The 18,097-nt window shown below is 39.7% G+C and overlaps 1 protein-coding gene across 8 annotated transcripts in view; it reads right to left on the bottom strand.

Moving 5' to 3' along the window:
* Positions 1-18,097, bottom strand: part of cadpsa (Ca2+-dependent activator protein for secretion a) — a 261,922-nt gene that overhangs the window by 150,941 nt on the left and 92,884 nt on the right. For all 8 annotated transcript variants that reach the window (XM_084726001.1, XM_084726018.1, XM_084725974.1 and 5 more), the window contains exons 4-5: positions 458-538; positions 109-345 (exon numbers count right to left, since the gene is read on the bottom strand). In XM_084726001.1, coding sequence (XP_084582127.1) covers positions 109-345; positions 458-538 — 318 coding nt within the window. The remainder of the gene's footprint in view (positions 1-108; positions 346-457; positions 539-18,097) is intronic.

An 18,097-nucleotide genomic window follows, 5' to 3' on the forward strand; every position in this document is an offset into this window, starting at 1 on the left:
GAATGATCATTGTTAATGCCAACTATCTTTCGAACATATATCCTCTGTCCTTACACTGTTAAATGTATTCAATTAAAAAAGTAAACCAACATCATTAAGTCCACCAACCTCCAGGGTGAAGGACAGCACCACGTCAGATTTGGACAGTGTGTTCTCGTCCTCCTGGCCCATGTCCATGATGGAGGTGTTGTGGCCTCGTTTCAGCTTCTGCAGCTTGAACTCTCCTCCCTTGGACACGGGCATGCTCTCCAGGTTGGCCATCAGCAGGTTGACGGAGGACCGCAGCTCCTCGATGTACATGGCCTCCATCTCTCTAGACGCAAACCTGGGAAACCTCCCACCGTGCTGAGCAACACAGACAGGCAACCAGTTCATTAATCAGCGTCAGTGTCAAAAAATAACCTTTTCCTCAACCTCCATCCATCCATCCATGCATCCATCCATCCATCAATCTTACCCGAGCAATCTGGTCTGCCATCTGCAGTCGTCCGTCCAGCTCTCTTCTGATCTGGGCTGCCTGTTCATCAGGGTTGTCCAGCTGGGGAAACACAGATATACACATGGAGAACATCACAAACAGATCCACAATGTATGTTCCTAAATAATGATAGTAATTTTAAAAATGGAGAAACTCTGAACTTAATAATCATGCTAGTAACCCTTCAATTTCCATGTCCCATAAATTCATGGTAAATAGGTGGTAATTATCAAGTAGTATATTTAAAATTTCTTTGAAATTACCCCCAGATGTCATGGATAAACATGTGATAATTAGCAAGTATCAGTTTCATGTAGTGGGTGGTGAACGTCTCCAACATTGGCCAGACTCTGACTGACAACAGTGGTTATAGTTTAGGGACAAATCAGTAGTCCCTTTATATTGGAAAGAACAGGTTTCTACTGTGCTCTACCTAATTCTACGCCTTTGCCTCAAGGTGTTCTTAGGATAGTGCATTCACAATAATGGGACAGACAGACAGATGGATGGACGCCCAACTCCAAAACATAATGTCTCTGGTCACAGCTGTCGACAGCACAGAGGCATAAAAAGTGTCCTTGTTGAAAATGATTCAGAATGAAGAAAAAAACAGAACAAAACAAAACAACAAGAAAACTCAGACTGAGAGTCAAGTGCATCATCATCATCCATCATTCAGCTGCTGCAGAAAAAAAAACCCTTCACATGAAAATTATAGTCACTGCATGAGAAAATTTTAAGTTAGATAAAACCCTCATGCTGTGCAGCTGCTGGAGCTCTGTCTTTACATATATATATTTTGTATTAGCTAAGTATTTTTTGGCACAAATGTGTCAGTGTACTGTATATAGCACTTAATGGGTTAGGATTAAGGGGTAGTATAGAACATAGGATGCACATGCATGTGTGCAAGCAGGCAGGAGGCAAACTTATATGCTAGTCAAAAAGAAAAAAAAGAGTACACAACGGCAAAAAAACATTTGATTTAAGACTTCTGAATTACTGCTGACCACTGTTGCCCCCGTGTTCAAAAAAATGCTGCAGAAGTGCCCTCATGGATGCCCTTATGTAGTTAAAACATGAATCCCGTAGAGTGTCCTGCCAGTGGAGAAAACAAAGTACCCTATGGGGTGCCCCTCCAATGGATAAAATGTAAAAGCACCCTCTAGATCAGACCTGGGCAAAATGCAGCCCAGGGGTTGGATGCACCCCACTGAAAGGTTTCGTGTGGCCCTGCGAGGTCATCATGGTAATACCAAAAATAAAAAATCTAGCAAAGACAGTCAATAGCATGTTGCTAACCTTTATTTTGAAAGGGTTTACTGCTGTGTTCATTGGTAATGATAATGATCTGTATCTTTTACATTCAGCTGTAACTTTATTCACTCATTGCTGTACATCCATGTTGTTTATGTTCTTCTTCTTCTACTTTTGCTGCTGCTATATAATTATGACCAGCATGCAACATCATGCTGCACTGTAAAACATCATGTTTTGGACATTACCAACAAAACATTAGACCACAGTTCAACATGACAATTCAGAGAGGGTGACTAACAGTAGTCTGAAGTAGTACCCTATATACAACACTTTTTACCATTCCATTATAAGAGATTTGTCCATTATTAGGACCTTATATCTTTTTTTGGCCCACAGCTGCCTGATCAGTTTATCATGTTGCCCCCAGGAATTGGAAATTTTTCACCATAAATGCATTTCAACTTTTGGCACACTGTTGCCCCTAATTTCTAAGAGTCTGCCCCTGCTGCTCACTGCTGATGAGCACACCAATGAGTGCCCAAATGTTATCAGAGTATCACTTACTGCAGAACACTTTAACCCTTCCTGCAATGACAATGCCCTCTCACTTATCACTGACAAAGGAAGCCAACATACCCTGGACTCTTTTCAATTTTAAGTCTCCATTTGTCCACACTGAACCAGTCCAATATCATTAGTAAAGGCAAGTCAGATTTAATGTTCAGCAGCTCAGTGACCATGTAATGATTTCAAATTATTTTATGTTTATTAGACAGGCTTGTTAAAAGGCTTGTGTAGCACAGTATTAATTTATGATTTTTCCTTTCAAAAGGCTGTGTCCTGTGAGCCCTCTTGTAGCCATAATCACAGTGAAGAATGCCCTCTGGGGGATGTTATTGCTACCATCTGTCAATACCTTCCCTTTCCAGTTGGCCAAGCCTTGCTGCGTACAGAGGCCAGTGATACAGAGAGCACAAATCAATGTGATAGCCATGTGGAATTCATCAGCCACTCTCCCCCCACTCCCGGCCTGCAGGGCTTCTCTGCCGTCTGCAGACTGGCACAAAGGTGTGTGTGTTTCTTCCCTCACACACAAACTAATGTGTGCTCAGTGCACACAAGAGGGAAGATTCCTGTGGAGTAGATCAGTGGTTCTAATTAAGTGTTTTAAGCTCTCTTTAAAAAATGCGACCATTCACTGGTTGCAGCTTCTTAAATGTCACTTTCGTTTGTCATATTTGCAGGGCTGGGTATCGGTATTCAATACCTTCAAGGTATAATAGGCGACTGAATCTTTTCCCCTTGATAGTCAATGAGTTTGCCTTTCTATTTTAATTTTAATGATGTGTCACATTCATCGGAAAGACCCAATTCATGTCTGTGCATAAGAGCAGAGTTTTAAAAGTGTCTGCGTGTTCAGCTTTCAGTACTTTTAAAGTTTCTAACTGAGTCTCTGTGGTTTGATGTTTAAGAACTACTTAAAATCATTTGGGGAAAAATGAATTTGACATGTACTTTGATTGTTTTTTTTTTTTTTTGTTGTTGTGTTTTAGCTTAGTTCAGCTAACATGGAGAGGGTGGGGTTTATCACCTATGATGTTCTGGCTTTACTTATGGGAAGCTGTCATGTTGTCCATCTTTATATATGTGAATGCAGTTATCTTGACTACATTATACTATCCAAAAAAAACAACCAGTACCAAGTATCAAAACCTGATCAGTTTTGCACTCAGAGACCTCAAAAATCTCTATAGAGAATTCACAGTATATTATATATAAACATTATATAATTATAAACTTGTGCATGTCAGTGTGCAGTTTCCTTCTAGAAATCCCAACTTGGAATTGTCCTCATATGCACAAGCCCAACTCACCACCTACTTCACTCCCACAAATATCCACAAATGGAATGCTCTTAGTTAATATTGATACCTCCTATCCCGTCTCTACACACCTACATTCAAAACCCTAAATGGTCAATGAAAAGTACCTCATGAATGTTGATGCATAAATAAACCCAATCAATTACTGTTTATGGTGAATCATGACAACAGCCGAGAGGAAGAGCATTTCCCACAGGAGTAATGACTGCATCACCCAGCACCCTGGGATATCATTTGAAGATGGAAGTTTGATACCTTTTTTTATTTTATTTTTTATGTTGTTCTGGTGAACAGCATTAGTGGAAGGCATATTTTTTTTAATTAACCTGAGGGGAAATTTCATTTTTCACTCTGTTGTAATTTTTGTTACGCAGACAGGCCTGAAATACACAAACGCACAAACAGAACCTATAGACATGCATTGAAGAGATGTCAGAGTGAGGGGGCTGCACACATAATATACATACATATTGGCAGTGCCGAGGAAGTGAACTGGCAGCTCTCCAGCTACCAGTACTTTTGTCAGTGCTGGACTTGAACTGGCAACCCTCCAGTTCCCGATCCAAGTCCTTATGGACTGAGCTACTGCCGCCCCATGATGATGATTATGATTAGGACTGATAACAAGGAAATGGGATGTAATGATAGTGTGAGTGCTGCCATTGGCTTTATTTTCCAGTGTTGCCAACTTGGCAACTTTGTCTCTAGATTTAGTGGCTTTTCAAACCATCTTAGCAACTTTATTTCTACATAGGGACCAACAACAAATTTAGCAACTTACTCATTAATGGAAGAAAAAGTTAGCTGCAGCCCTGGTCAAAAAAAAAAAAGAGAGACTACAACGCTTCATGAAGCTGAAGGGAACTAAAGAGTTAAATGATAATTCTGTGTGGATTTGGCACCATGAATGACCCTGTTAACAGTAACTAGATCCATTATTAATACAAAATATTACTTTGCAGTTTTAAAGTGACAGTTAAAAACACAGTTTTTCCTATGGCTTGTAGTACTATTTATCCATCTTGGTGTGAGTTGCAGAGTTTGAGGTATCAGCTGCAGAGAGAATAAAATGGAGCTATATGGCACTAGTCCTGTGGTGCTCAAAGCACCAAAAAATACATTTGAACAACCCAACAGCAAAGTCTCTTTCCAGGAAATCATGACCCAGTTAGTCAAGATAATTCATACACCTTATTATGAGCAGTTTCATGTGGGAACTACTACAGTAAAATCTACCAGAATTACTTTAGAATCTACTGGAACTACCGTATTTTCCGGACTATAAGTCGCACTTTTTTCATAGTTTGGCTGGTCCTGCGAATTATACTCGACTTGTATAAATTAAAATATATAATTTCACATGTTCTTAAATGTTATTTCACACTGACCGACATGACCCAGGAGTAAACATTACCTACAACAGCGAGAGGGCACTCTAGGCTTGTGACAACTACCGGTATCTGCTACTCCTGTACCACTGAAAATTAATTTAAACATTAACTTAAAGACAACTGAGAAAGACTGAACACAAATGCCCCTCAAAAGAAAATCATATTCTGCAGATTACAAGCTACAAGTAGTGAATGAGTAATCGAGCAGCAGAAAGAAAGTTTGGACTGAGTGAGAAACTTGTGAGGGACTGGCGAAAAGCGGAGGTTACTCTTACTGCAATGAAGAAAACAAAGAAAGCTAATCGCGGGCTAAAAGCAAGATGGCCACAGCTGGAGGAACAAGTTCACAGATGGGTGCTTGAACAACGTGCTGCCGGGAGAGGCTTGTCAACGGTGCAGGTACGTCTCCACGCCCTGGTAGTTGCCAAGGCAACGAATATGAATGACTCTGCGGGAGGACCTTCTTGGTGTTACCGCTTCATGCAACGCAACCGCTTCTCTATCAGAGCCGGACAACTGTTAAAATACATTTCCCAAGAAAATGCAACTTATAGTCCAGTGCGACTTATATATGTGTTTTTTCTTCTTCATGATGCATTTTTTGACTGGTGCGACTTATACTCCGGAGCGACTTATAGTCCGAAAAATACGGTACTTTCTTTCTACTCCAGGGAAAATAGTTCCTGCATGAAACTGTTCACAACAAGATCTGTGGATTATCATGAATAACTACGTCACGATTTTAGGAAAGAGACACTGCTTTTGAATTTTTTTCAGATATGGTTTTTTTTTTGGAGAGCATCTCAAGCCGAGTGCCATTTAATCCCATTATACTGGAGAAAAGGCAGATATCTCTACAGCTGATATCTCCAAAACTCTGCAACTTACATCCCAAATACATGGATAGCTACATAGCACTGGAAGCCAGGGGGGAAACATGTATTTTTGAATTCATAAAACCAGTATTTCAGTTGCACATCACTGCCGCTGCAGCTCTTGGAACGTAGCCAGTCATAGTAAAAACTAAAATACTCTCAGTTAGAGTGGAATTGAGTTCCCTCTGACCACTGTCAGTGTTCTCGGCTGCTGCCTTCCTCTGCTTCTGTGAGCTGTTGTTCTGAGGAAAGCCTCATGTCTTCACAGGGGGGCAGATGGTGGAGGAAGCGTGGGCAGGCAGGGCCGTTTGGAGCAGTGAGATGAAACAGGCTGCTGCAGGGAGAAGCCAGCAACTGTTTTAACTGACTGACGACCCTCCATGAACAATATGTCAAAAGAGACTAACTGTCATTACCTCATTTAACCTGGCCAAAAATATTCATATTTATATACATATAAATATACTCATAGATCACTGTAGCACATTTCTCCTGCACAGTTCAGAGAACAGACTTTGTGTGGAGCAAAACAGAAACATTAAAATTGGTTCAAAATGTGCAGCAGCAGTTGTAGAAGATAAACTGGGAAGAACATTTAAAGAACATCGGATCTCAGCTCAGTTCTAGTAGAGATCTTTAGAAGACATAAAAGCAACACACAGCACTACTATAATTACTGATATGATTATTATATTATGATCAGCGCTACAAATTAAATTTTTTTTATCTCAACGAAGGGTAAAATAACATGTTTAGTGTGTCACTTATAGTGATGAACTCGCTGAGAGTCATCACCAACTCTACAGTTTCTCTTAGCCCTGTAGAGCTTTTTAATATCGTTCAGCTCATTTTCTGGATTTCATGGCCCTCAGCTATGCTGTTAGGTTCAGTCTCACTGCTCTCAACCTCATTTCCAGCAGCAGCAGGCAGCTGTTCTCAGAAAAAACCCGCGAAACCCACTGATGAAGCCACTGTACAGACAACCTGCAGTAGACAGACACAGTTAGACCATATAGGCAATTGAATTTCTCCCATCACATTGGATACGTCTGCATTTCTGTTCAAAAAAAAAATTGAAAGCCAGATTTGTCAGTTCAGAGAAAGAGTTAGCTTTAGCAGTGTCAGTGGGATACAAGCTGACAAGCTAACAAACAACATAAACAAATAAAAGGTCCTAACTACACTTACAATTCTGATATGTTTTGAGTATTTCTCTGATTTTGGTGCACAAGAGACTCCTCATCTGAGTCTGGCTGAAGCATAGAAACTGGAACTTGTCTGGTTAGTGGATCATACTACCACATATCTAGTTTTATTACAAGGACTATCAGAGTAAACCACTTCTTCTACATACTGTGAATCGTCATGCTGTCCTATGGAAAACCATTTACACTGAGTCAGCCTGGCTTGAGTGGTCACAGTTGTTCCACTCAGTGCAAGCATCCAGACCTCTATTGAAAAATGGTATCAGCGACCACCCAAGCTAGTGATCATCTCAGACAACTGGCTCTTGTCAGATTATTATGTTTATTTATTTATTTATTTTATGACTGACCATAGGCTCTTCTGTTGCCTTGGAAAGTGTCCTGTATTCTTTCCCTGACTGGTAATCTACTTTTTCAGCTGTCATCTAGTGACAGACAGGTAAGTAGAAAGGAGAACAGGCTGATGGGATTGTTCTCTTACTCTTTCTCTCTCTCTTTCTCTAATCCTCTGTCTCTTTCTCACCCTCTCACCCATCTGTCCTTGCCATTGATTTTCTCCCACTGTCTGCATTAACGTCTTGCCAGAACACCCACCCCTGCTGTTCCCACTGACTGAGGAGCATGTTTGAATTACTGCTGTCTCCCAGGGACACACGGCACACACACACACTCACACACAAACATATATTTTTATATAATATAAAACAAATATACATGATATGCAGCTTAGAGTATACACATCAAGAAGTGTGCAGAGAAACACTGTGTATGTGCTTTCATGCTGTCTCTCTTCCTCTGAGAGACAGCAGCTCACACACAGAAGACTGTTGTCACATTGAAGACATGCAAGGTTTTCTTTGTCCTTTTACATTCTCACCTTAAAGTTAAACAATTACCACCTCATGCTTGTGTGCCTCTTTCAGGTAGTTCACAGTGAATAATTTCCAGTGAGAAACTTTGCTTATGAAGCACGACAGAAGACTGATGAAGAGCTGAACATTATGACTTTGACCTTTTGGTTACAAAACGATCATTTCACTTCATCATTTCATTGAAATCTTGTCATAATTAACAAATGTGTTATGGGCAAAACATGTTTTGTGAGGTCAACATCAGAGAGTTACTGTGCATAAGTAGATTTTTCAGGTATCTGTACTTTACTTGAGTATTTCTTCTCACAGCTTTTTACAGATATGTACTTATTATTAAGTACATATCTGTACTTTCTACTCCTTACATTTTCAAAACAGGCTTGCTAATTTTTAGTACAGAACAACATAAAAAGACATAACAAGACAAAATGACATCAGATGAAAATGACTAAAAGACATAAGACAAAAATGATGTGCAAGGTGTAACTAATATGACAATGACATAAAAGACACAACAAGATGAAAATGACGTAAAAAGATGAAAACAACAAAATGTAAAAGGACGAAAATTACATAAAAGACATTAAGACCAATATGATGTAACAAGAAGAAAACAATGTGAAAGACATAACAAGAAGAAAATCACGAAACAAGACAGAAACAATATAACAATACAGAAAAAGATGCAAAATGGTGTAAAAGATGTAACAAGACAAAAATTATGTAACAAGATGAAACAGACTGAGAGGGAGACTCGTCTGTGGAGAAACTGTGTCAGTTAGCTTTGCACAAATGTCCTTTAGAGGACGACTTTTTACTTCAAAGCCTGTACTTTTTACTTTTACACAAATAGAAGAAGTAGAATCAGTACTTCTACAGTGCAGAATGTGTGTACTTTTTCCACCTCTGGTCACTGTGACCTTTGACCACCAAAATGTAATAATTTCATCCTTGAGTCCACGTGGTCATTTGTGCCATGTTTAAAGAAATTCCCTCAAGGCTTTCTCAAGATATCACATTCACAAGAAGAGGATGGACAGAAATCAGAAAAAAAAAAAGAACACCTCTGGTCATAGCTATCACCGACACAGAGGCAGAAAAATACTGGAATGCACTGCCAGTCTCAGCCTTCATTGAACAATATGAGCCTGGAGTTCACTCTCTGAGAAGCTACAGCTTTTTTTTTTTAATCTAAAATAAGGAATAATGAAACACAGACGTGGGGGGTAGTTTCCCCTGGTAACACTAGTGCCATGCAAATAGAGTTAAATACTGTGATTTAGGCAGCAAAAAGCACTATCCATGTTGAGACAGTCATTTGGATTCAGTCAGTTGTGTTGAGTTTACAGTTGAATTTCAGAAACTTTTCCTCAAAAGAAATTTAAACTCAAGTAATCTCTTTTATTTTATCTTATCTTTATCTCTCTATTATCTCTCTCTTTATCTTATCTTACTTTATTGGGCTTGTAAAATAAAATGCAACCAAAGTTGGTCAAATTATGTCTGATGGCATAAATGGCTGTACCCTTTAGACTGTGGTTCCTGCTGATGGTGGTCCCACACGAGGTGCACTACCTCCTCCACAGAATATTAAGCTCCCTGTTGATTGTTGATCAGCAGGGAAGAAAAAGGGAGTGCACTGAAAAAACTCCAAAACAGCAGAGGCAGTTATTCTACTGCCCCTTGTGAACCTTTAAATATGTTCCCTGAATTCTAGCAGTCCTTTTTTCTGCAAACTGAGCTCAGCTCCTCCGCTTCTCTTACACACCGCAGAGCTTTTTCAAAGAGAGGACCTTGACTTTATTTTTGTCAAAATAAAGAAGTTGATGTTTTCGTTAGAAGCACTGACGTCTAGATGTGTCATTGAGGGATACTCTGAAAGGATGGACGGCTGCTAACAGCAGTTTACTCCTCGGTGAGTTTAATGTGACCTAAGATGTCAGCAGACAGAAAATGCGTTGGAAATGGAAGCCATTCATTGAACGGTATGGGGCGAAGGTGAGCTTGTTTTTCTTCACAGTGCACCCTTTACAAACAGGAGCAATGTGGAGACGGTCCGCTCAAAAAAACACCAGCATCAGTCGATTCAGTAAATATGTTCAAGTGTCAAAGCCTTCCAGCAGACATTAGATTATGAGTCCAGTCCATCGTCACCATGTGTTTAGTACTGTAACCACAGACCTGATGAAAATCTGCATTTAAAGAGAATTCAAATATTTTTGGAGCAGCATACAGACATTCCTCTCCGTTGTACCCTCTAGTGATACTGTAACCATGACAACAAAGGTCCCCTGACCTTACAAGCCCTAAACGAAGCAGTCATTTTAACCCAAACTATGATCTTTCCTTAAATAAATGTTGTGTTTGTGTTAAAACCTAACCAAATTTTACTGACAGCATTATCATATGATAACATTTTGTAGGCTCAGACAGATGGTGTTGTCCTGTCAAGTCAAACACACACACTGCATATTTTACTTTTACATCAGAGAACTTGTCGGTTCTGTTTAAAATATAAAGGAACATTTTCTGCAACCACTCGTGTCTCTTGAAAAATCATCAGTCAAGGAGACCCTAACTAGACTCGCTTTTTGTCATCCAAATCTGTCACAACACCAAAATGTTGATTTTGATACCAATACCCAGTTTAGTATCATGATACTCGACACCAAAACAACACTTGGGACTGAAAAGATACTTCATAACTCGATACCCCAAAAAACAGAACATGGAGTGAACAAAACACATTTACAATGAAATCATTCATTCATTCATTTTAATTTCATACAGATGAGGGCAAAATTGCTAATCAATGGTTAAATTTATCAGGTCAAATGTTAATATAATATGTATTGTAGAGCTGCCCTGCACAATACCTATATATTATTCTGTGAATAGTTCCAGAACTACAAACCATTATTTTACCAACAGGACATTTACTTGGTGTAAACATTACTCTTACAACTTTTTTATGTCACTATGGACACTAATATGTTATTTAAATTTAAAATTGGAGTCACTGTGCCTTTTTTTACTGGTCATTCTGTCTAAAAAGCACCAAAACAAAACCCCCAAATATCTCATGCATAACACAGTGAGACAGGCAACAGTGAGTTAAGGCAGTAGAAAACACAAGTTTAAAATGTTCAAGTGAAGTAAAAAGTTTCCATGTATCACTTTGCAGAGTGTAGAGTGAGGGGACAGAGCCGCCACTCACCTATAGCTGCTGAGCCCCGGGGAGCTTGGTCAAAGGCTGAACTTTGAAAAACTCTAATACCAGACCATTTTTAGTAAAAAGATATTGGAAAAATACCAAAATTTCATTATACCGTGCAACACTACTGCACCTGTCTTTGCACAGAGCAATGCAGGAACAACAGCATGGCAGGCTGTAAACTTTACAAAGTCTCAAACCACAAAAGTAACTGTGATGGAAGCAGAGAAGGTTGATAGAAACTGAGGACAGCATGAGGCAGGGCAGCATGACTCCAGTCTGCTGGCTGCTCTGACACTCTCTGGTCTGATGATGACTGTCAGTGAAGTCGTCTAAACAACTTCTGAACCTCCTCCACTGCCGATCACTGTGGGGGACTGTTCGGCTGACAGCGCTGTCAGAATCTCAGCAGGAGTGATGCTCTGTGGTGCTCTGGGATTTTATACTATAAACCTTTACTTCCCTGACAGCGTGGGAATCCAATATCTTCACATCGTAAATGAAGAAAGGTATTGAAACATGAGATTAATACAGTGGGCTTCCCAACAGTGTCAAAGTGTGACAACATTACATTATTAATGCATTTTACAATTTAAAAAAAGCCATGACTTAATTTTCTAATTTACTATATCAGTATACACTGATTTCCCAAGACAGAGGCAAATTCTATCCCCCCCAAAAAATTCCTTTAAAAACCATCAAAATCATCTCTTACTTTTCCCAAACTCCCCTCAGGAACTCGATTAGTGAGTACTCATTACCTACATAGGCTAGTTTGCTATGAATTAGAGGTGCAACAATGATTATTGTGATTCGAACAAAAATTAGTTACAACTATTCTGATTATCAATTAACCGATTTGTCATTTTTCAAGCAAAAATGTCAAACATTTGCTTGTCCCAGCTTCTTGGGGTGGCAGTAGCTCAGTCCATAAGGACTTGGCTTGGGAACCGGAGAGTTGCCAGCTCAGCCCAAAGTGCAGAGCATGGACTGGTAGCTGGAGAGGTGCCAGTTCACCTTCTGGGGACTGTCGAGGTGCCCTTGAACAAGGCACCTAACTGCTCGGAGCACCTGACTATATGTATGTATATGCAGTATATGTGTGCAGACCCCTCCCTCTGACATCTCTCCAATGCATGTCTATAGGTCCTGTTTGCACATGTGTGTGTATTTCAGGCCTATGTGTGTATCAAAAATTACAGTGGAAAATTAATTAATTATGTCTTCTCCCTTCTTCTTCTTATATGAGATGATTTGCTGCTTTTCTTTGCCATTTATGAAAGTAAATGAAGAGTCTTTGGGTTTTGGACTGTTGGACAGACAAAAGAAGCAATCTGAAGATGTCAACTTGGGTGCTGGGAAGTTGTAAATAATAAAATGAGTGGAAGATTAATGAAAATAATCATTTGGTTTGCCATTTGGTGTGGTTTGGGCACAGACTCATGTAGCCTAAAGGAGTTTAGTGTGGCAGTGAAATGAGACAGGAACAAATCATCAAATCTGAGTGAAGTACAGCTCTACAAATGAGTGCACCTCCTCAGGCTCAGTATGTTTCAAGTATTGTTTGCTGGGCCTGCCTCTGACCTCTATTTTAATTTGCTGAAAGAGAAAATCTGACAGTCAGGCTGATTTTACACAGTGACTGGACAGGTGGGCGTGTGAAAGGCAGAGTACCAACTCCTCTCCCACTATTGTTTCATTCTTCACTCAACCACTTCTGTCACTTTTTATGTGAACAACTAAGTGAAGTGATAACAATATATATTTAGAAATCTCTCAAAACATCCACAATAATAACATGGAATTATCCCTTTAATCAGAGCTGCTGCTGCTGTCTGTCGTGTTTGACAGACATGTGAGGACAGTGCTCCTGGAGGTGATGATGGGGGGCAGGTGGAGTGTTTGGGTCACTGAGCTGAGCAAGTCCTCCACTGAGGAACTCTGCTTCACAGAGTTTCTGCTTCAATAAACAACACAGAGCCAAAACCTGTTGTCATGACTACTGGTCCCTGTTGGTTTGTGAACGGTCATTTCTAATGCACACATGCACTCATACGTTCCTATATTACCAACAGTGGACTATCATGCTACACAAACCAAGTGTGGACATATGGTTCTACATGTTTTAAAAATATAGAAATAGAATAGAACAATTACATTTGAGGTCTTTTCCCATAAAACCCAAGTACACAGCGAGAGAGAGAGAGAGAGAGAGAGAGAGAGAGAGAGTATTAAGGATACATTTTTTATGATAATTACCACACAATAATTAATTATACAGTCCATTCTCCCTGTCTAGTAATTTATATCCTTAAATTATTTACATTGTGTTTTTTAATGATTTATTTCATAGCATAAATTAACATAACTGAAATAATCTGTTATCCTGTAAAGGGATGTCAAAAACAACAAATTATTTAACAGCCAAAACTCCAATTAGACACACATATCTCAGTCCAATAACAAAAAAAACAACAACAAAAAAAAAAAAACAGAATTAAAGCCTTCTCTTCACAATGTTCATGACCTGGCAACCCACACTGATTGTTTGGCCAGCCTGTCCTCACTCCCAGTGCTTCAAACTCTACACCCCTCTGCTGTCATTTCTGGAGGCGCCCTCTGGCATTATGTTTTGATGTATCATTGATGTCACATGGAGGAGATGGGGTGGATGGAGTCAAGTGAACACACCCAGGACACCGGGGCTTATGTCCCATGTATAATCAAAAGTACTATTACGTACCTAATGTTTCGTATGGAAACTTACATATAACACACTTATGATCTTTTCTTAAACCTTTGTGCCTTTATTTTGAGAGTCTACCCAGCTCTTGTATATTTCTAATTGCACATGCAAAACTGTACCTACAACATCATAGTTTTAAATGTAGGGCCACTGCTCAAGCTGCCTTGGGAGTGGCAGAATGTGTTAGTTTTACACAACATCCCATGCCTCCATGTGTGCACCCTGCAGCCAAAGCTGGCTAGCAGAAAGTAATCAAGAAGCACTAAAACAATAGTCTTCTAAAAAGAGAAAATCATACTTCCACTGACTGACACTGTCATCAATTTGTCACACTGCTGTTGCATTCACAGCTATAAAGTAAACTGTGGGACAATAGAGTTCATTAACACTTAACTGAAAATACCAGTGATCATGCTGGCAGTCACGGGGGAAGTCTACTTCATTATGTCTCTTTTTCAGTGAAACTTTATCACACAATCAAAACAAAGACTGAATTCCAAGTGTGCACATTCCCTCAGAGCATAAATGATACTAAAGATGAGCAGTAATCACCTGTTTTAAGTACCCTAAGGTGCCGCCTATGTGCTGGATTTCTCCTTAACAGTGGTTAGCTAACAGCTGCAACAACTTTTATGTGAATTAATCTAGTTATATTTTCTTTTAAATACAGTGAGATAAACAGTTTAGGCCAAAAAAGCAAAGGCTGAGTTCTTACTTAGCTTGATGTTACTAGCTTGTTATGTTTGCCTGAAGACTGAGTTTCAACAGTCTTCTTTGGATGAAAAGGTTCTTAATGGAAGTAAACCTCAACCCTTGAGGAAGAACCTTTTTGCAGCCCTTATTTCTAAGAATGTTTACAACTTTTCCAAGCTATGTTCCTGTATAATCTGTCCATCAGGGACCACGCTCAGGAACTGCAACACCTACACTATTATTCAATATTGTTGCCAGCCCACACTGTTCTACTGTAGCCCTACTAATTTCAGAAGCCACCCCAAGTCATTTGTTCTGGATCCAGGCCTGAAAGTCTGTAACTTTGACACATCCACACTTTCAAGCCTGTGCCGCATTTTGGAAAATAAAATATTACAGCTCTTCATTTCTTAAGTCAAATAAGACCCTCCACACATTAGTCAGGGTTGTCAAGGTCGGGTAAACTGTCTTCTTTACTTCTGGTCGGGCTGGCTGATGTTTGTTTGATACCTTTTGTGACTGAAACTTTTTCCAATCGCAGTTGTTTTTTTTAAGAAGCGGAGGTGTAATCTTGTCTTCTGTTAAATGCATGATGTTCTCTCTTTGGCATCATTAAGTCAGCATCTGGTTCCTGTGTCCTCACCTCACCCCACAGTCCTGTAGTCCAGGCCAGTGCTACCGTCTTCTCTCCTCCAGTCCCTCAGCAGAGCCCTCACACCTGGCCTCTTCACCCAGTGAATAACAAACCCTCCAAGCTGCTCCCGCATCCTCTCTCTGTTCTGCTCTCTGTCTACCCTGCTACCTTCATCTCTTTCCTTTTGTTCCATAACTCATTCGTCCCCATCGGCCTCTACACTCACTGCTCGACAGACTGCTGGGAGTCTAATGACTGTTTTCTGGTATCCTGGGCTGTTGAGAGATTTCACCGTAAATGGAAAAGGACAGATACAACACAATGTAGCGATCTGAAAAGCAACTAGTGATACCTCATGTCTCCTGAAGCTGTAGTAAGCGTCCTGTATGAGCTGTTCTCCACCGCTGCTTTATCGCTTTGTTTACTGAAATGCTTTAACTGCCCCTGTCTCTACAGGCTGTAACATTCAGCAGGCAGCACGTTCTGCAGAGTGCTCACAGTGGGAACTTTCCTCTGTGACAAAAACTGTGCACATTATACTGCGTGTCATTACTGCCTACAATACTGACCACCTCACTGACATGTGAGCTTTCAGCTCTCTATTTCAGTCTGCAATAACTGATTTTTGAGGCTGCTTGTGGAACAAGCTGTGAACACAACACTGATATATTATCACTTTACACAGGGTGTGTGAGAAAATGCTGCTACACTTGATTATCACAATATTATTTTCTGTGATACTGTATTGATTCTCAAAAAACTACTGTGATATTGTGATAGTGGTACATTTTGTGCTGTGTTTAAAATAATAACTAAATAAAAATAGACACCACATCTCCACTTCCTCCGACTGTAAAAATCAAGCCAAAATATCCTGGATATGAGTGCTGCCATCTTGCACTGGTGATGTAATTTGGAGTTCCCACCCACAGAGCCAGCTGACTCAATTGCAAGCAGACCTCAGCTGTCAATCATAATATAAGATAAACAACCCTGTTTTTATATCATCAAATAAATAATTAAAACCACTGCTCCAAAAATATGAACACTTGGACAAACAGCGTGATAAGATTTACCTAAAACAGCAGAAAACATGTGTTAGTTTAGCACATGTGCTATCAATGAACATTGGATGAACATTGGGAGGCAGGATTTATGATCTGTTCTGCAGCCTGGGGGCAACTGAGATGCTTTGGCGTCATTTTTGGGGAGCTGTGATCCTGTCCACTTCTAATATATAGCATGTCTTTGGTTCAAACCACCAAACATTAGGTAACACTGTTATCTATCCTCACTGTTCTCACAGAAAGTAAACCTTTTTCAACTCAGATTTTATGCATATGGTGGTGTGTTCTTTATATTATGACAGTTTTCCTAAAATTAGATTTTAAAAAAAGTGCAATATATCATCTTGGTTATGGTAATGCAATATCACGATGAATGGTAACCCCTGTATTGTGATACATATCATGCTACAAGTTTCCTGCCAATGCAGAGCCCTATGATCCAGCAATGTCTTGTTTAGATCTGAATTGATCTCCAGCAAATCTTGCATCCAGCTCTTTCACTTCTTAAAGCTTCGCCAGTTTATTTCTAATTGTGTTTGACCTGAAAGATGCTGAAAAGTTCTGTAGTGCTGAGGGGAAAAGCAAAGTCAGGTGATAATTTTCTGAGGGTTTATCACTTCATGTGACACCTTCTTTACTGACATTTTGTCATAATTTTGTCTCATAGAGATGCACAAGGCACCCTTTAGTGGCTGTATGAGATGCTGCCAAAAAGCTGCTTAAGATGTGGTTAACGCTGTGAAATGGTTGCAGCTTGGGTACATTTACGCAACAAAATGACTTAGTTAAGTTTGGGTTAAGACTGTGTTTGGTATTACAATATGTATGTGACTTTACATATACATAAGACCAAAGTCACCTTATGTACCTTAAAACTTTCACTAACTGGCTTTCACACAAGAAATGAACTCCCGGTCTCCTGGGTGAAAGTCTTGTGTTTGTCTGAGCTGTCCATCAACCCAACCTCCTCCATATGAGATTTCCCCCACTTTATACTGTGTCGAGAGCCAGGATCAAGGTTGTCTCATATAGCCACAGACAGGTTAACATTGAAGTCACTTGAAAAGCCTGACGCATCTTTCATCTGCTAACAGGTAGCTCTCACATCTGTAATTGGCGAGTCAGGAGTGAGAACTGGATGATTTATTCAATCCATTGTTAATAGATAAAAGAGCACAGCAAATACTGACTTGCAGCCAGTGTAGGCATTTTTGAACAGGTGTAATGTGGTCGTATTTCCTTGTTTTCATCAGGACCTTGGCTGCAGCATTCTGAATAAGTTATAAGAATAGTTGCCAAAGAGCTTTTTTCATGAATAGACCACTGCAGTGAAATAATCCTGGAAATAAAGGCATTGGTAAGCTTTTCTAGGTCTCGCAGGAGATGAAGTGACCAATTTCATTTGACCATTGAAATTCAAATCTCAGTGAAAAGTAATATCAAGATTACTGGCTTGACTCTTAGTTATGAGAAGCATGAGCAGCTTGGATAAAGTCTTTTGTGACATTTACATTGTTTCTTATATAATGCAGCATCCTCCTGTCTGGTGTCCTGATGATACATGATTCTGTATGACACAGTGTATGTAGAAAGTAGAAATAGAATTTCTATTGTATCTTTAAGCTTAACTGTACCAATGTGTACACTAGAGTTTATTTTTGTGTTCATCAAAGCGAAGTCCAGAAGTACAAGTTTTCTTCATCAATTTGGTGCTGTTGACAGGATTCTAACAAAGGACTTCACTTACCCAAAGACTGGGCAAGTAAAGAGAATTATTTT

This window comes from Lutjanus erythropterus, chromosome 2, assembly GCF_056507025.1.
Source record: "Lutjanus erythropterus isolate fLutEry1 chromosome 2, fLutEry1.hap2, whole genome shotgun sequence".
In the NCBI taxonomy this organism is placed as follows: Eukaryota; Metazoa; Chordata; class Actinopteri; order Lutjaniformes; family Lutjanidae; genus Lutjanus; species Lutjanus erythropterus.